This window comes from Cibotium barometz, chromosome 30 (assembly GCF_041138505.1).
Source record: "Cibotium barometz isolate CiBa-2024 chromosome 30, ASM4113850v1, whole genome shotgun sequence".
In the NCBI taxonomy this organism is placed as follows: Eukaryota; Viridiplantae; Streptophyta; class Polypodiopsida; order Cyatheales; family Cibotiaceae; genus Cibotium; species Cibotium barometz.
This window is the reverse complement of record NC_141075.1, coordinates 7,963,920-7,983,544: the sequence shown is the minus strand read 5'-3', so window position 1 is coordinate 7,983,544 and position 19,625 is coordinate 7,963,920. Positions and strand designations below refer to the sequence as shown.

Genomic DNA, 19,625 nt, shown 5'->3' with positions numbered 1-19,625 from the left:
TCTGGACCCTTAGGCTAAGGTCCTTTATACCTATTTTTAATTAATTCCAATTGCACATTGGAAAGTTCTTTTTGAATTTCTATTTCAAGGAAAACCGTTTTAGACACTAGGAGGATTTTTATATCCAAAAATATCTCAATTTTGAATTACCTCCCTCTAGACATTTTCTCTCTCCAGGCTAAAATAGGATAAAACAAGATCTTTCTTTTATTTCAGAGAGGGGAATAATTATAAGATCAAAAGGGGAGGTTCTTACACCTGCACACCTCAAAAGCTGGAGGGAGGAATCTTACAGGGGGGACGATGCATCTCTTCAAGGATTAAAGATCTATAAGGAAGTGTAATACATAAACTTTTTTGAAAGAAAATGAAACCATCATCATATGCATAATCATGAAGAGGTAACCAATTATTAATTTCCAACTTGTGCCAAACATCAAAAAAATCAAGATCTGTAACATATGAATCATGCATATCATGCAAAGAATGAATGTCAAGCACTGAAATGTTAGAAATAGAAGGCCGTCGACTAAGTGCATGAACCACGACATTCTCTTTACTAGGTTAATATTGGATAAGAGGATGAAAACTCTGAATAAAAGATGCCCATTTAGTATGGTGGTCTGACATAAGAGGTTGATTTAAGAAGATATATAATACTTTCTTGGTCAATCTTAATCATAAACTCAGAACCCATAAGATAATGTTTCCACATATGTAAGGCATGGACAACTGCTAATAACTCCTTTTTATATGTACTATACAAAAATTTAGGTGGTGTCAATTTTCTACTCTCAAAGGCCAAAGGATGTCCATCTTGCATGAGGACAGCACCGATTCTTGAGCCACTAGCATTAGTGACTACGAGGAGGAATGGTCGAGTAAAGTTTGGAAGTTGGAGGATAGGGGCATGAGTCAACTAATACTTTAGTCTATCAAATGATTTTTGTTGGCTTTCACCCCATCAAAAAACTAGACCTTTATTAAGCAACATTGTCAAAGGAAGTGCTATCAAAACAATGAGAAATTATGAACAAACTTCCTATAAAAACTAACCAAACAAAGAGAAGATCTAACTTCTTTAACACATGTTGGAGTAGGCCACGTCTCAATGACTTTTATCTTTTTTAGATCAATTTTAATACCTTCACCTGAAACAATATGGCCTAAGTACTCAATTTCATCTTAGAAAAAGAGACTTTTATCCAAATTAGCATAAAGTTGATTTTCTTTAAGAAGTATGTAGCAGGTGCATTGGTTACACTGAAACCAAAAGTTCATTAATGACTAGTTTGAGTATGAAAAGAAGCTTTATAATTGTCAGAACTAGTCATTCAAATTTGATGATATCTAGATCTCAAATCAATTTTACTAAAGACAAATGCACCTTTAATCTTGTCTAGCAAATCATCATCAACACGAGGAATGGGATATCTATTATTTATTGTGACCTTATTGAGAGCTCTATAATCAACACAAATGGTAAGTCTTATTTTTCTTTTCAACAAGAAGAACAGGTGCACCTAAAGGAGAACTACTAGGTCGAATAAGTTTCTTGTCTAATAATTCTGTAATTTGGCATTCTATAAGGAGCTCTATGAGGTGGTTGGCTACCGAGAATAATCTCTATAGCATGGTCTTCATGATGTGAAAGAGGTAAAGTAGGAGAGGTAAATCATCTACAAAACGATCCTGAAACTTAGCCATGAATGCTTGCTGAGAAGGAGAGATTATTTTCATATGATTGCACTTCATTAACTAAAATCATGTATGGACATGGTTGCTTCTGAAGTGCACGTTTAGCTTGAGTATGGGATAATAATAGATACATCTCAAGAGAACGATCACCAATTAATTGCGAGTACCATTATGTGTGAAATCCATAGTATGCATATGTGGATTGAATTCATGTCTAAATGGAATACCAAGTATGATGTCACTAGAATGCAAAGGTGCCATGAGAAAGTTTCATTTTTGTTTATAAGGTCCAATTTGTATCTCAAGGTCACATACTTCACAAGTTTCCGTGTAGCGTGTGCCTTGAAATGCAGATTAACCTTATAACACGAAGGATGAGTCTCCAAATACAACTTACAAACTGCCTTTTTAAAAATAAAATCATGCGTACTACCATCATCATGCAAAATAGTGATATCATTTCTATTAATAGATCCTTTCATACAAAGCAAAGAATGAGGATTCATTGAAGGCGTACCCACTTCTTCATTGTTGAGTTGATCTTCCATCCAATCCGGAGCCGTATCACCATCACCATCATAGTATGTGTTGTCTTCGATATTGTGAAGTTGTACCACTTGAGTAGGACGAAAGGTACACTTGTTAGCTTGATGTCCCACTTGATGACACTTGAAGCATGTAGGCACATTATTGCCTTGACAAGGTTGGGTAGGTCAAGGAGTGGGTGCATTACTATTGTGACTAGAATTGGATTTGGGGTGTACATTGCTTGGGGTGGTAGCATTAAAATTGTTCTTTAAATCTAAATTGGAAAAAGTGTGTGCATTACTACTACCATTACCAAGATTACCATTATTACCAATCCATGGACACCATTGTTGTGATGAAGGAGATTGATAAAATTGAGGGCGTCTAAAAGAAGATCTGAAACCTTGATTCCCCACCACGAAAGAATATTGTCGATTGGGTGGAGAAGCATACTGACCACACTGACCACTTTTGTGACGTAATTGATGAGGCAAACCTCTCTTACACTCGGAATCATGAGCAAGAGAGATTACATCATCAAGAGAAGTTGTCTTGAACATGTTCACATCCTCTTGAATAGTTGTCTCTAGACCATCTTCATACTTTTGTTGGAGTGACTCTTCAGGAACATCCTCGAGCATATGAAGTATAAGAAATGATTGCCAAAATATCTTCGTATATTGAGAAACAGTATCACGATCTATCATGGGGAGAAGATTCCATGCTTGATGAGTGTTAGAATTTTGGAGGAAGAAAAGTAGACTTGAATGTGTCTTGGAATTGATCCCATGTGAGAGGCTTGGTAGGACCCATGCGAAGTGCGTTCCACCACAATGAAGCTCGATCACTCAAATGATTAGTAGCACACTTTATTTTATCTTCCTTGGAGAATTGTTCACCAGCAAAATAATCATCAAATTGAGTCAACCAAGAAAGAACTAAACGAGCATCTTTTTTATCGCCGTCAAATTTGGAGAATGTGAATGCATGACAGTTGATCTTGGAGTCCTTGTGAGTCCGTTTGCGAGTTGAAAACTGATTTGAGAATCTTGCTCAAGCGATCATATTTGGAAGGCATGACATCAGGAAATTCTTTGTGATGAATGCACTGGCGTTTGCGTTGTTCTTCAAGTTGCATCTCGAGTAGAAGAATGTGCTCCTCCAAAGTAGGAGCGAGAAGAGGTGATACATTTTAAATGGTTGGTGGTTGAGTGCCATCATCAGAATCCATGGTTGTAGATGCTTGTCGGTAGAAATCAAGGATGTAGAGGAAAACAAGGATTTGAAAAAATAGAAATCGGGGATGAGGATTGGAAAAATTTCAACTTCTTCTTCTTCTTTTTCCCTCTTCTCTTCTCTCTCTCCTTCTTCTTCTCTTTGCCTCTTCTCTTCTCTCTCTACTTCTTCTCTTCTTCTTTTTCTTTTCTCTTTCTTCTTCTTCTCTTTTTCTCTCCTTCATCTTCTCCTCCTCTCACGGCTTCACCAGAAATCACCACGCAAGCACCTAGTAATCCCACATAGCATGCCAAAGTTGAAATGCGCAGAGTATAAAGGGGAGAAGAGAGTGGTCTTTACCTATGTCTCTTAGGAGACACCCACCCTGGAGACTATGGGAAGGTGAGGTTGCCGGTGCGCTTATCATCCGTCGGTGTTTTTGTCATCCATCACATGTGTTGCCAGTGCTTGTTGCCGGTGCCGGCTGTACTACAAGCTTCTTATGCTGCTCACCGGTGTGCTGGCGGTGCTGGGTGTACTTGCTAGCCGTCGGTGTTGTTTATTTACCGGTGGCCGGTGCGTTGTGTGTCCACTATAGACGGTGTCACTCAAGGGTTTCGTACCGGTGTTCCTCACCTTCACATAAAGGACAGCAGACCTAGACTGTATGAGTGCCCAATACACAACTTTTTTTTTCTAACAAGAAAAGTACGATGGCACAATTCTCTGTGATCCTTAACTTTGGCTCTGATACTAATATTGGAAGCTCACGGTTGGCCCTCTATAAAAATCAACTTGAAAGAAATCCTCAAGCTCAAAATAGAAGAAAGCTTATGCACGCAACACAAGAATGGGTTAAATCTCCCCCACCATGAGAGTGGCTCACATCCTCTTCATGGTGTAATTAAATTTATTTCCTTGTACAAAAAGTAAGAGCCAAAAATACATGTAGCCAAGAATATGGATCTCCACATCGGGCTTGCATAAGCCTAAATACAAAAATGTGAACACTCTAAGGTTCTCATGAAATAGAACTAATGTATATCAAAATGTTGCATACTAATGTGCACATAAAGTATCACTGCCACTGCCGAATAAACAATTGCCATGCACCATGTGTCAATAAATTTTCGTCGAAGCAAACCCAATGGATCCATGCACATCCTGCAACTAACCCTGCCACTCATCTGCACTGACATTCATAATATAAGCTCAAAATATGTGACAAGTTAGAGGTGATTAGTCTCGCTTGCACATAAAATAAATATCCATCAAATAAATCCATAAATGCCAAATAATTTGAATAATTCCAACAACCGCCGACCCAAATAGCCTCACGTAGCTCATGGTCCTCTGGTAGATACTTCTTGTGACCCTCATACACCATCTTTCTCAAGCCTCTTGAATTATGAGCCTCTAGTCTAGGTCCACACAAAGGGCATACATTGTATCCAAAGATTGATAGTCCTGTATTAGAACAAATAATATTATACAACCATCCACATATATATCAATAGTTACATAATGACAAAATAGCTTACCATTGCATTCTTCGTAGCCTGGCCAATCATGCATAGTCCACATTAGTATTCCTTGTAATGAGAACTCCCTTTGTCCAAACCTCTTGTCATGAACATCAATTCCTTTCCAAAATCTTTGTAGCTCCTCTATTAACGGGGCTAAGTACACATCCATGTTGGTTACCTTGTACTTCCCAAAGACTATCAATGGGAGCAAAAGATATCCCTTCTTTATTGCTAACCACAGTGGAAGCTTGTAGTTCATAATACAAACTAGCCATGTGCTCCATGTTGAACTTTTAAGACCAAACGGGTTCACACCATCCATAGCTAGCCCAAGGGGAATATTATGAGGTTCCTCATTAAAGTCTGGCCACTTCTCTTCAATGTGTCTCCATGCAGAGCAAACGCCCTACATGACGCAAGGGATATTGAGTGAGAAATAAAACAGGAAATGGGCGGTGTCCAATTGATGCATGGATCAAGCCTCGAGAGAATAGAAAGGGTTACGTAGGGTGGCTTGTGCACCTCTGTATCATGGTGCACGCATATCTATTTTGCATACATGTCTCACAATGCTAAACTTGCAATCAATATTTGGATGGTCCAATACTAGCGTATCAAAACTTTTTGGCGTAAGTACTTATCACCCTTTCCATTTTTATCTCTCTCTTTTAACTTTTTTAAATCATCATGGTGGTCAATATGATAGGTCATTGCAATCAATATTTGGATGGTCCAATACTAGCGTATCAAAACTTTTTGGCGTAAGTACTTATCACCCTTTCCATTTTTTCTCTCTCTTTTAACTTTTTAAATCATTGTGGTGGTCAATATGATAGGTCATTGAGAGATCAAATATTGCGAGAAGGCAATGAGATGAGTGCGGACCCTACGTGTGCAAAATCCATATTACAATCCATTGGTATGGACTACTATTCTTACCATGCTTGTCCAAAGGATTGTGTTCCCTATCGACATGAGCATGCAGGTATTGCACAATATCCACAGTGTGGAGATTCGAGAATCTAGATATAAGAAAGATGTCAAAGGAGAAAGGGTTCCTGCAATAGTACTCAGGCACTTCCACGTCATTCCACGGATTCAAACCATGTTCAAGTGTAAATCCATGGCATCTATAATGTCTTGGGATCAAACCACTAGATCCACATAAGCTGATGTTATACACGTGCTCGCCCACACCCGCATATCCACGTGCATAACCATATCCATGCACATATGCAGATGGAGGACCACATATATAGCCTAAACACATCACCCACTGGCATTACTCCTCAACCAATTGTCCCACCTATTCCACGTGTCATGGCCCTGACCAATTTTTTTCCTTCATTGCACAAGCCACCCCCGAGCAAGCAGCATTCGATAGAGCCTATTTTACCCAAGGCAAGGGTGCAGGCCCATTTGCAAAACCGCAACCATGGTCACACCCACTCCCATACCATTCCCTACTCAAATCCCCCCCCACCTCGGGTCGTTCCTCTAACCATAGTCGTAGTTTGCGTCATAGGGGTAGTGGTGGTTGTTGTGGCAGTAGTGCCATGGATGCATCTACCCCTCCACGTGAGCATCCACCCATATATAGTGTGGCCAACATCCCCATCTCATCGCGTCGATCTAGTCGGCAATTTGGTAGTAGTCATCTCCCCAATGTAGATTAGCATCTTTACACAGTGCGGGAAGGTAATATCGTTTACACAGTGCGGGTAGTAGCTCTCTCCCCAATGCAGATCAGCATCTTTACACAGTGTGGGAAGGTAATATCATTTCTTGATGTGGAATCATGTGAGGGAGCTATGTGGCATAGTGTTTGCCCATGACACTTTGACCAAAATTCCCCCAGCTCCGGAGAAGAAAAAAAGAATCTATAATCAAATCAAGAACGAGTTCAATCCTGCCCCAAGTAGCACGGAAGTACCTAACAAGTGGATCTACGATCTCATCAGAGATTATGAAACACAAGAGGTCCGATGTCACCCAAGCAAGCAGTGAAAAACGAGTGGAGAAAAGCCTTGGTTTTATGACCAAGAGAAATGGGATGAGGAGCTGAGGAAGCACAAAGAAAACCCTTGACGATATGTGCAACAAGAGGAAGCATTGACAACAAGGTGACTAGAGAGCATGGGGAGCTCGCACCTCAGGAGCAATGAATGGGACTCATTTTATGAGTATTTTGTAAGTTCCATGCTTTCTATAGCCTCTTGTTTTTATGTCAACTAGTGTATAGTTCTATGTTTTTATTTTATTTTATTTTTCATGTATGCAAGAGAGGGTGGTTGGACGCCATGCTACCGAGTTGGAGGAGTGTTATGCATTCAAGTATGGCACTTATGCCTTGCTTAAGAGCATTGAGCAAGACGAAGGAAATGTAGATTGGGTATCTTTGGTTTCGGTAAGTGCTTTATACCATATGCCATTTTGAAGTTTCGGTAGGTTTGTATATGCTAATTTGCGGGTATTGCATTGTTTTTGCAGAGAGCAATACATAAGCCTCCTCGTTGAGGCTAATTTGTAGATTGGACACCACTTTAGCTCGCATGTTATGCACATTATTGGAATTGTATAGATCTTTTTTTCACCCCCTTTTGGGCATGTATAGTTCGCTCGCATATGCGGTAACTTTTTTGTATACAACATTTATCATATAAGGATTGATATTCAGCAATTTGTAACAATATATCTTTGTGGTTCGATATCCAGTACTGAAACTTGATTTTGTATCAATGTATCTTTTTTTGCCTTAATTCTTTAAGTTTGTGTAAAACTTCAATTGAATACAAATAAGATAAAGTCTTTATGTATATTTGGCATAATGGTGCATCCTGGTATAGAACTATACCTGAATGCACCATTATGCCAAAGAAAACATTATACATGCATTTATCGAAAAAAGTATCGGAATGGGAGTCAGTAAATGCATTGGAAACAACATCAAAAACATTTTATTTTTTACATTTTTATAGCGACTTTTTTTTTTCAATGCGCATATAGACGATCGTGAATTTTACAAGAAATTCTTTTTTGCCAAAAAAAACATCAGTATATGCTTGTCTTTTATAGTAGTGGTTGTAGATAATTGAGTGATTGTAAGGGGTAGGGGGTCCTCATAATACATGCATATTAGCATAAGAGTTGCCCATGTATTGAAGAATGAGAAAGGGATGCCTCACTATTTTTGGGCTAAAAGGTAGTAGCAATTGTAGTTTATATCATTAAACAGGATGCTCACTACTGTAGTAGTTCACGGCATGACACATGAACAAAAGTTTACTGACAGAATACCATATTTGAAACACTTGGAAGTGTTTGGGTGTAGTGCTTATGTACATGTACCAGGCCCTTTCTACAAATAGTGATAGGCCCGGGTGGCTCCCATAATTCTACCCTTTTGCCTCTGCCCTTTCTACCACCTTTTTCTTGTATTGATACACACACACACACACACACACACTTGTAAACATACATAAACACATATCAACACATGTGCACAGGTATGTATGTATACACACACATGCACACACACACACACAACCATATATCAACATGTCTTTCTACCCCCTTTTCCTTGTAGTGACACACATGCACACACACACACACACACATATGATATAAAACACAAGGATCTTATTTAATATAATACTGCATATTTCTTATGTGTGTGTGTGTATAAATAGTGAATATACATATATTCACTTTACACACATATATGACATAAAACAAAAGTCTCTTATTTAATATTTAAATACAAATTTAGTAGTAACTATTATAGAATTTCACATGCATAATCATAAGACAAGAATCATAAACCAATGAAACGTATGACACATCACTTTTTCTTCAAGTACACATCACTCGACACTCCAACAAGTGGGGTTGAACTTATGAAGTTTGAGTTGGGTTTAACAATGGAAGGCTTAGGGTGTAGTTCCTTCACATTTCATGTTTACGTTTGATTGTAATGTAGATAATGTGCTTGAGTCTCAACTTGCTGATATAAAGTCATTTAAAAAGTTTATATTTTTGTTCTAATCAAGATGACAATGACATTTTCTTTTTGCCAAACCAACTAATAGGGCTAGCATATTTCTCATCGCCTTAATCAAGAGTATATGGTTCATTATTGTATGCATGTACTAGCTTTTTAAAATAAAGTTAAAAATGTAGATTTATCATGGGAACTTGAGATTGAGTAAAATATTGTGGTCCCAATATGACACTCAAAGATATGTATGATCCAACAAAACATGCTCGTAGAGAAGGTACATTGATATTCAAGTATGTCAACAAGGATATCATCAAGCTCTCTCTGTGTTAACAACAATGATTGAGACAAAAGGCCAACTAGGTGCCAAGTTGAGACTTTACTATACTTTAATGCCATAAAATTTTAAAAATGTCTCATGATATAAAAAAAATAAAAGGTAATTATTTTGAAGAGAATGATGAAACTATATTAAGCACCTCCATCTTGGTCTTCACAAAATAATCAATCAATCTACAAATTGCTAAGATTTGAGCCTTGTTTTGAAAAACCCGTGTCTACATTTGCACCATGTTTTTTTTAAAAAAAATACGAGTACAGGAGGGTGCTTACCAAATGGAACAGAAGCGTTTAACCTTCTAGATATATACAAATACTACTTAATACTTGAAACTATGGAAAGAAGAAGTAACCTATTCTAACTATACATGAAGCTACAGCATATGAGCATCAGGAAGGATGATGCATGCTATTGTCTTTGACTAAGAATTAGATGTATGCTAGGGTCCATGGAAGTAAGCAAGGTGCTTTAAGAATGTAAAGCTGAATGATGACAATCAAAGAGAGGGTTAGTGAAAATACCTATGGCATCTAGCACAAGGCGGCCTAAATGAAATTTATGAGGTAGGTTATGTGTGACAAGGAGGCGAGCGAATCCTAGTGGTGCCACTAGAGGGGTGCCACAAAAGCAAGGGCAAGGCGAAAGTGGACAAAGGCTAAGCTTGCCATGCGGGACATGCAACCGCCTTCTAAAAAAATAGCACACCCCATCACTCTCTATCGAATTTGTCGTCCGAATAGCCTCGCTATCGTCGTCTGCCTTCCTTACGCATGGACCTTTGCACCTTGTCTCCTGCGCCCAACTCATATGCCCCTTCTCTCTTCTCCTCCTCATGGTATAAGGAAGCCAACCCATCTAGACATAGATTTCATTGCTAGCTAGCTGCCTGCATCGCCATGAGCTCTCCCAACAATAATAACACTGGCCTTGCAGCCTCCTCCTCCTCCCCCACTTCTACTTCTACCCCTCCCAACCTCACTAAGCTCACCCAACAAATTCATGCAGAAGAAAGCGCAGTGCAGTTCTTCCAAGCCGCTTTCTTGAGCGCTAACCCTAGTTATGGTGGCGGGAGGTTCATACCCTTCGTGAACTTCTCACAGAAAAAGCCGCTCGGCCCTCTCACTAGTGCTTCGACCAGGAAAGACGATAGCTCGTGGGAAGTGCGCGCGTTTGCAGAGGACACAGCAAGCGATGATGGCCTGCAGTGGCCTCCAAGGTCCTACTCTTGCAGCTTTTGTGGAAGAGAATTCTGCACTGCACAGGCCTTGGGTGGCCACATGAACGTCCACCGCCGCCAAAGAGCCCTCCTAAGAGCCGCCGCATCAGCCAACGCGGCAGAAATAATCTCATCGCCGCCATCTGCATCTTCTCCTCCTAACCTGTCGCCACCCTCTGATCATACTACCAATTCCAATGCTAATCATGGTTTGACTCCTGCTGTGGGTTACTGTTTACTCTACCCAGCACCACCTGCAGCTAATCACCACGCTAACCTCCCTTTAATCCCCTTGCAAACTGAGCTCTCCACCTCCCTCAGCTTGGCTCCATACAACCCATTGTCGGATACCTGCAAGGGCGCAGAGCAATCAGAGGATTTGAGGTCGCCTAAGAGGGCCAAATTAGATGGATTTGATCCACTCCTGGACCACAACAAAGAGCTGGGATTCGCTGCTCCTCCCAAAGAGATTGTGTGCAAGCAAAAGCTAGATTTGGAACTGCGTTTAGGCCCGATCCTAAATCCTAGCGTTGCAATGCAATGAGAGTACCCACCAATAACACCATATCCACCCCATTAATGGAATGGCAAAACCATGTCCATTACAAGCGTGTGTGTGGAACAGCCATTGTCACACACACATTGTACATAAGCATGTAGGATTCATTTGTTTTCCGAAACCGTTGGTTTTTTCTATAGGGTGGCTTTAGAAAATTAATTAGTCCCTCCTTTCACTTCCAAACAATACCCACATAATCAATTTTGAATCATCACGGACTATGATACCAACGTAGATCTCTTGTAAGAGCTTCCACTTGAAATGATGTAAGCAAGTGCAAAAATTGAAATTTATGTTTTTTGGGCACCTCTGAGTATAATCTTTGACAGTAGGCCATTAAAATTATGCTAGACAAGAAAATGAGAGGCTAGTGACCATTATAGTTTGGTGCAGTGTGACTATACAATGACTATAAAAGATGTTTTCTTCCTTGTCTTACAACATATAGGCCAAAAACTTTGATAATGTTTCATATGAAGTAAGTGCAAAAAAGAGGTGCCATTTTGTTTTTAATATCGACTCCATCTTTCTTGGCTCCTTTAAAAACTTTACAAGTTGCACTAATTGTTTCAACACAATTTCTTTTGACACCCTATGGAGGGGAGTAGGGAGTCAGTTGCATGCACTCGTACAAGTGTAGGTCTCCCAAGTAAGAAAGCAAGTTGGTGCCAAGCATGCACACCCTTTGCCATGTAAAATCTCTTGCATTCCTTGCGTGTTCCTCATAGTATTTTTAAGTCATTTTAGTGGATATCTAACCTTATGAGAACAAATGGCCATAGTATATAGGTGGCTTTCATTTATTTCATAGAGGCTTAAGAGCTCTTGGAAAGTCTTGTGTGTGTGTGTGTGTGTGTGTGTGTGTGTGTGTGTGTGTGAGAGAGAGAGAGAGAGAGAGAGCGTGTGTGCACACTTGACAGAGCATGTAATAGTGTGTTGTGTCTCTTAATTACTTGTGCTTACTTGTTTAAGATTCCTCCTCAGCCTGAATAATAAATAAGCTTTTACCTCAATCTCCTGTAAAATCATTCCCTATTTCAGAATGCAAAAAAATATTGTTTTTTCTTGTTTTTGCCTAGAAAGAAGCAAAATTCTAGAGAGAGGTAATTCAATATTGAGATATTTTTGGATATAAAAATTCTCCTAATATCAAAAATATATTTCCCCGAAACAGAAGTTCAAAATAAATTCTCCAAGGTGCATTAGGAATCAATTAAAAATGATATAAGCGGCCTTAGCCTAAGGGTCTAGATTTTTAAAAATTTCTGTATTATGGTCCAATTAAGGTTCCCATGGGCCAATAGGATTAATGCAAGTGTTGAGATGAGATAAATCCAATGAATAAAAGAAAATACCCAAAAATGAGTAAATGCTCACATAAGATGAAGAGTTGACTGAGTACAAGGTTTTTTAGTTAAAAATTAAGAGATATTACTTAAAAAATGAGATATTTTGAAGAAATGATGAATTTTGACACCTTGGTAAGGAGGGGGGGAACCTTTGAGGTAGGCGCCCCTTTCACATGTGTGGAAGGGTTTTTTAATTCAAAATATTGTGATATTTTTATCTCTCCTCTCTCCTAGATCAAATTGGATCAAACTGGATCAAAAGGGGAGCCAAACTGGTCCAAATCTTATCTAAATTGAGACAAACTGAAGCTGAAAAATTATAGAACCCAATTGGACTCAGTTAGTGGCCTCCCTCACCTATAAATAGACCCTCATTCTTTTGTATTCTCATCTGTGAGCTATACCATACCAGTATTACATTAAAATAATCATATTTTCTATTATCCCTTAAATTTCCTCTACTTTTGGGGAGCTTGGAGCTTCTCTCTCTCTTCAACAACTCTTGGAGCTCTCTTCTTCTTTTGCTAAACCAATTGATTGGTTGGGCCTTCACTTCTAGAAAAATAAACAAGCTAATCCTTGAGGTAAGAATGAATTTTGTGGTTTTTTGTTAATTTCCTCAAATGACTTCTCTTCTCAACCCCTCTCAAGATTGAGAAGTTTTCTAAATGGTTGTTTTAATTCAAATCAAGCTTTCCCTAAGAATCATAAGGTTCAATTAAGAGAAAATTAATCATTATGCTGATTTAGAATGCTTTCTTATGTATATATCTCTCTCAAAAAAGAAAAGTCATCTCTATGGCTAATTCTTTAGTAAAAGAATGCTTCTCATTGATAATTTCTTATTTCAAAACCAAACTCTAGGCTTGAAGCTAGAGATTAAGAAAATGGTATTTTCATGATTTTGTGTTGACAAAATAATGGTTAATTCTTTTAGATTATTTATAAGTTGTTAAAAACTACTTTAATTGATTCTAAATGTGGAAGAGATAATCCTATCAAATTGGAAAAAGAGGAATAATGGAATTAGCTTAATCTACTAGGATAATCATAATTAAGTTTATGATTAAAATTCATAGTTTAGATTTAAGCTAAAAATAAATAAATCTTCTATTATATTTTCATTACAATGTTTTATTCTTTTAAAAAAATTAAAAATTATCAGTAATAGCAGCGAAGCTATGGTAAATTTTTCTGAAAAAGATATATATCTTATTTTTATGCATAATACTAAAAGAGAAACTCCTACCATATTGTAGGTTTAGAAATTTAAAGCAAAAAGAATGATTTTGACAATATTTAGGAAAGAATACTTTTTTGTAATTATGTATAATTATTTAATTAAGAAAAATATAAATTTTTGATAAATTTATTTTATGCATAAGAATTTTTAAATGATAAAAGAGGAATTCCCATGACATTTGGAATTCAATCATTTAAATGCAAAAAGAGGAATTTTTGGCATATTCAAAATAATGGGTATTTTTATTTAATTTAAAAAAGAGAAATTTTAGATATATTTATTTTATGTTTAAGAATTTTTAAATGATAAAAGAGGAATTCCCATGACTTTTGGAATTCAATCATTTAAATACAAAAAAGAGGAATTTTAAGCATATTAAAAAATGGATATTTGTATTTAATTAAAAGAGAAATTTTTATGGTATTTTTAAGTAGAAAAAGGTTTAAATTAATTTTGATATCAAAAGAGGAATTTTCACCATAATTTCACATAGAAAATTAGGGTTGATAATTAAATTGGTGGAAAGAATATTCTTAGATATTTTATGTAGATAAATCACCAAATTAATATTTACCCAAAATTGGATTAATGGAAGAAGAGTATCTTTATAAAAACCCGATATTCTCATATAGAACCATTTCTTAATTTATTATGGTTAGGAAGGAATGAAATTCATAAAGTTAGAATTTTCCTTATGGTTAGAAGTTTAGTAGATGTTTATCTGAAGGAAAATCCTTAGGAATCAAAGCTAGAAGTAAACCGAATAATTTTGGTTTAGACCACGACTGTGAGAATGACGACCAGTAAACTACTTGCCCATCTCTCGAATCTGAATTAAGCAAAAACCTCGTGACCAATTCCAATTCTTGACACACAAAGAATAGAATACCATTGAATTAGCGTAGTTTTTCCTTGACCGAAATCACCAAGAATCTAGTTGGAAATTCAGTTAAATGATGGGTAGATTATCCTGATGGAGAGATCAATGATTCTCATTAAGAAAATCTGGATTAAGGAAAAAGGGCTTTGTGGAACCAATCTCGAACCAGGAACTCTACTTGCATAGAACCTCTGTTTTCTTTTAAAGGATTGTTTTACGCCAGAATGCTAGAGGAAGCATTTGGTATGTGTTTAACTAAGGAGAGACTTGTAAGATTCCTCCCTCTACCTTTTGAGGTGTAAAGGTGTAAGAACCCCCCCTTCTATTCTTGTAATTATTCCCCTTCTCTAAAATAGAAGAAAGATCTTGTTTTACCCTGTTTTGGCCTAGAGAGAGATAATCCAAAATTGAAATATCTTTGGATACAAAAATCCTCCTAGTGTCTAAAATGGATTCCCCTGAAACAGAAGTTCAAAATGAACTTTTCAATGTGCATAGGAATTAATTGAAAATGGTATAAGGGACCTTAGCCTAAGGGTCTACATTTTCAAAAAAAAATAGATTATGGTCCAATTAAGGTTCCAATGGGCCAATTAGATTAATCTAAGTGTTGGGATGAGATAAATCCAAATAATAAAAGAAATTACCCAAAAATGAGTAAATGCTCACATAAGATGAAGAGTTGACTGAGTATAAGGTTTATTAGTTAAAAATTATGAGATATTACTAAAAAAATGTGGTATTTTTATGATTTTGTGTTAACAAAATAATGGTTATTCTTTTAGATTATTTATAAGTAGTTAAAAAAACTACTTTGATTGATTCTAAATGAGAAATAGATTATCTTATCAATTTGGAAAAAGAGAAATAATGGAATTAGCTTAATCTAGTGGGATAATCATAGTTATGTTTAATTTTATGTTAAAATTATGATTTAAATTCATAGTTTGATTTTAAGCATAAAAGAGGAACTACTATCATATTTTCCTTACAAGCTTTTATTCTTTAGAAAAAAAATTGAGAATTATCAGTAATAGCAGCGAAGCTATGGTAAAATTTTTAGAAAATAATACATATCTTATTTTTATGCATAATGCTAAAAGAGGACTTCCTACCATATTCTAGGATTGGACATCCTATGGAAAAAGAATGATTTTCATCATATTCATGAGAAATAATTTTTTTGTAGTTATGCATAAGTAATTGATTATGAGAAAAGAGTAAATTTTGGTAAATTTATTTTTATGCAAAAAGAGGAATTCCCATGATATTTAAGACCCAAGTAATTAAATGGTAAAAGAGGAATTTTTGGCATAATTCAAACTATGAGTATTTGTCAAAAGTGGAATCTTGAGCATTATTAATTTTATTGGGAAATATGGATAGAATTGAGATGAGATGTGATGTGAATGGATGTGATGTGATGTGATGTGATGTGAATGGATGTGATGTGATGTGATTTGGATATGGATAAGATGTGATGAGGATGGATGTGATGTGATGTGATGAGGATAGATGTGGATAGATGTGATGAGATGTAATATGATGTGATTAGATGAGAATGGATGAAGACGATGGGAATACATATGATTGGATATGGAATAAGCAATGTGAATTAATGTAGAAGAATGTGGAATAACAAGAAATGATGTGGAACAATGTGGAAAGATGAGTGTTCGTTTAGAAACTATATTTATGAGACCTGTTTTTAAATTATTGTTTTATGTTAAGAATGCTGGGGAAGCATTTTGACCATCTTGTGAATGAGGTCGTGGAGACCTAAGTGATAAAGTTGCAACAGCTGATGACAGAGAGTCATTGGCGGCGGACGTCTCGCGTAGTAAGGTCTTGACCAACCTCAATTTGATTTAAATGGTGAGCTACGGTTGATGAGGGACCAAGGAAGCGGCCTATGAGTGAAGTGCTAGGTGACCTGCGAAGGAGCCTAGAGGGTGCTGACCATACGGTGCTTGGGCTCTGGGTTGCCGAAGATACCCACGCATGCATCGAGGAAGAAAATGGAACAAGGAGTTAGAGTTGTTTTCTGAACTCGGGCATGGATCTGGTTGATTGGCCTTGCTGGTCTTCAATGGATGAGTCCATGGCTCTTTTATATGGATCTGTTGGTTGATCTTGCTGATCTTCAATGGAGAGTTCATCTGGATCTTTCTTTATGTGATTATATTTCCACGTACTATGAGCTAAGAACTATCGAAAAGGCCCTTGAGTGAACAAGTGGTGAGCGTTCTGGTTTGCTAATGATGCCATAGGTACGCTGGGGAATAAATGAATGTAATACTTGATTATATTTCCGCATACTATGAGCTAGGAACTATCGAAAAGCTCCCTGAGTGAGCAAGTGGTGAGCATTCTGGTGCCAATGATGCCATAGGTACATCGATGAAGGAATGATTGGAAATTAGAATTCAAGCTAGATATTTTGGAGGATTATGATTAGTGATACTATGGTTTCATTTAAAGATTGTTTTAAAGACAGCTAAATTTGTGAAAAAGGCAATTTCATATTGGGTGTGTAAGTGGTGTTACTATCTTGAACTTTGCTTGAAGCGCCAGCTAGGGGGCCTGGGAACTCTTTTCCCTGGTACCCGGGGCAAAACATAACCAAATTCCTAAATGGATCCTATCACTACAATGGTTGGGCGGTTGGCTAACCCATGAGATTAGGCTGGACTAATGGATTCCTAAAATGAGACTCAATTCTGTTAAGTTACGATAGTTGAAGTAAATCTCGCATAACCCTTGTTTTATGGAGAAGAATCAACAGCTGTGCCTCTTGATGAGGAAAAAAGCATTGGACTCTATGGTTTTAAAGCCAGCCGAATCTGTTAAAATGGCAATTTCATATTGGGTGTGTAAGTGATATGACTACTTTAAATTTTGCTTGAACTGCCGGCTAGGGGGCCTGGGAACTCTTTTCCTCAGTACCCGAGCAAAACATAACCAAATTTTTATAAAGGAATCCCACCAATATAGTGGTTGGACGGTTGGCTAACCCATGGACCGGTTGGGCTGGGATTCTTGTGATACAAACAGTTACGATTAAATTACGTTAGTTAGATTAAGTCCTAGGAAGACCCTTATTCTGTGGGAGGGAATTAGTGGCTGTGCCTCACTAAAGGGGGAAAAAAGTGGTGATTCTATATGGACCAAGTGCAAGTCTCTTCCTTGATCTGGCCATGTGACTTTCGGGTTTAGTCGGATCAGTTTGGTTAGTTAAGACTTTGACTTGTTAGATCAATTCTCCCGTTAGATGATTTTCCTGGTTTCCGGGTTCGATTTTTGGAGGAACTGCCACACTAGTCTCTTGTCTTGATATCCGTGGGTGAGGCCCTGAGTGTGGATCCCTGCCTCGCACGAGAGGTTGACGCTGCTTCCGCCGCGACAGCGCCCTTGGAGGGGGCATCACGGAGGGGGCGGGGGTCTCATAGCTTGTGGGTGAGATTGTCTAGCCTTCGTGTGTGTATTGAGCAACATGCAGTAAGTGACACACTAGTGGAGTAGAGTAGGGGTTAAAGTGACCAAAAAAAAAAAGCAACATCTTGGAGTTCAACTCGATTTAAGCAGTAAGTTTCATGTGGTAGTTGTAATGTCATCCTAGCCTAGGTTGGGTGGGAGGTGAGATCTTTGGCACCATTATTGGGGAGCATCTAGTTGCCTTTTATTTCCTAGGTCTACATGATTGAGAATTGCTCATTTTACTACGTTCATTTGAACATGGTGTTACAAAAGAAGAAGATAAGATTTTGTCTACGATTGCATTGTAAGGTGAGGACCATTGGCAATAGTGGGAAAACTCAGAAATATGTGTTTCTTCTTGTTTGTATACTCTTGTGGGAAGCAATTTTTTGTATTCATTTGACATGGTGTTATATGGGAGTAATGTGTGAGTAGAAAAAGAAGATAAGGTTTTGTCTATTGATCAAAACATTTCTAGTGTTTTAGTTATTTTTTGTTGAATTAAAAGGTAAGAACCATTCGCAACAACAATGGGAAAACTGAGTAAGTGGGTGTTTTTTCTTGTTTGTATGTTTGGTTCTTATTTTCTTGCATTTCCTTCTTTTCTCTATAATTTTTCCTTTTTGTTAAAATCTTAAGGCAAAAAGAGGCTTATTCCCTTAATGTCATGGGGGAGTGTTTCATCCCAAGCCGAGCTCATAAGGTACAAGTTACAACATGCATGTGGAGAGCTCCTTCCCTCACTCCTTCCCACATATGTCATTGTGTCACTTTGGTGTGGCTCTATCTCCATGGGTAGTGCTCTCTCCTCACCTCTCTCACACACACTTTCACACTAGCATGGATTAAGAAAACAATTTTAGCAAGAGGGTTAACAAGATCAGAGCTCAAATTTCTAAATGGGAGGGTCCTTTAAATTATGCAAGAAAGTGACTTATATACAAGGTGTTCACACACTTAAAAAGTGTTTCCATAATGGTGGGTGCCCATGACATAGTTTGAGCTTATTCATTGCCTTCTTTAAATATAATGGAGGTTCTCATAATACATTTGTGAAGCACATTCATTGGGAATTTCTACAATCTTGTTGGCACATGCACTTCAAGTGGGAATTGTGGAAGTAACACCTTGCCGATGGCCATTAGTTATTGTGGATGTCATATTCTATATCTCCTTTGTTACTCTCGGTGTTGGAGATGGCTTTACGGGTTGGTTTCATAACCATATTAACCAATGTGGTTAATATACTACTCCCTAGGGGTGAAACCTGATGAAGAATCTTGCTTGTTGATTTCATTATGGATACAATAATTTGGAAATGTCAATGGTCATTATTCCTCCCGCGATGAAATGGGGAAGGCAATGGTTATATGAGATGGTAGCTTGGGAATTAGTAGTCCTAAGGGTGAAAGTGTTAACAACTTTGATAAATGATGGCTTTTATATTAGGTTTTTTTTAAATAGTTGTTTTTTGAGCTTCTTTTATTTATTTGTACTTCTTTTTATTTTTATGGCTCATCAACCTACCTTCTTTTAGACATCACTAACAAGACATAACAATACTAGATTTGGTTAGTCAATTAATTAGTGGGTGTAT

At 37.4% G+C, this 19,625-nt stretch overlaps 1 protein-coding gene across 1 annotated transcript; it reads left to right on the top strand.

Annotated features, from left to right (window-relative positions):
• The first annotated feature begins 10,191 nt into the window (after positions 1-10,191).
• LOC147621116 (uncharacterized) lies at positions 10,192-11,374 on the top strand. Its single transcript, XM_086824486.1, has one exon. The coding sequence runs from the start codon at positions 10,201-10,203 to the stop codon at positions 11,062-11,064; it is 864 nt and encodes a 287-aa protein (XP_086680612.1). The 5' UTR covers positions 10,192-10,200; the 3' UTR covers positions 11,065-11,374.
• The last annotated feature ends 8,251 nt before the right edge of the window (positions 11,375-19,625 follow it).

Excerpts from the sequence above, each read along its gene's own strand:
- LOC147621116 (XM_086824486.1), top strand. The coding sequence starts at position 10,201 with ATGAGCTCTCCCAACAATAATAACACTGGCCTTGCAGCCTCCTCCTCC.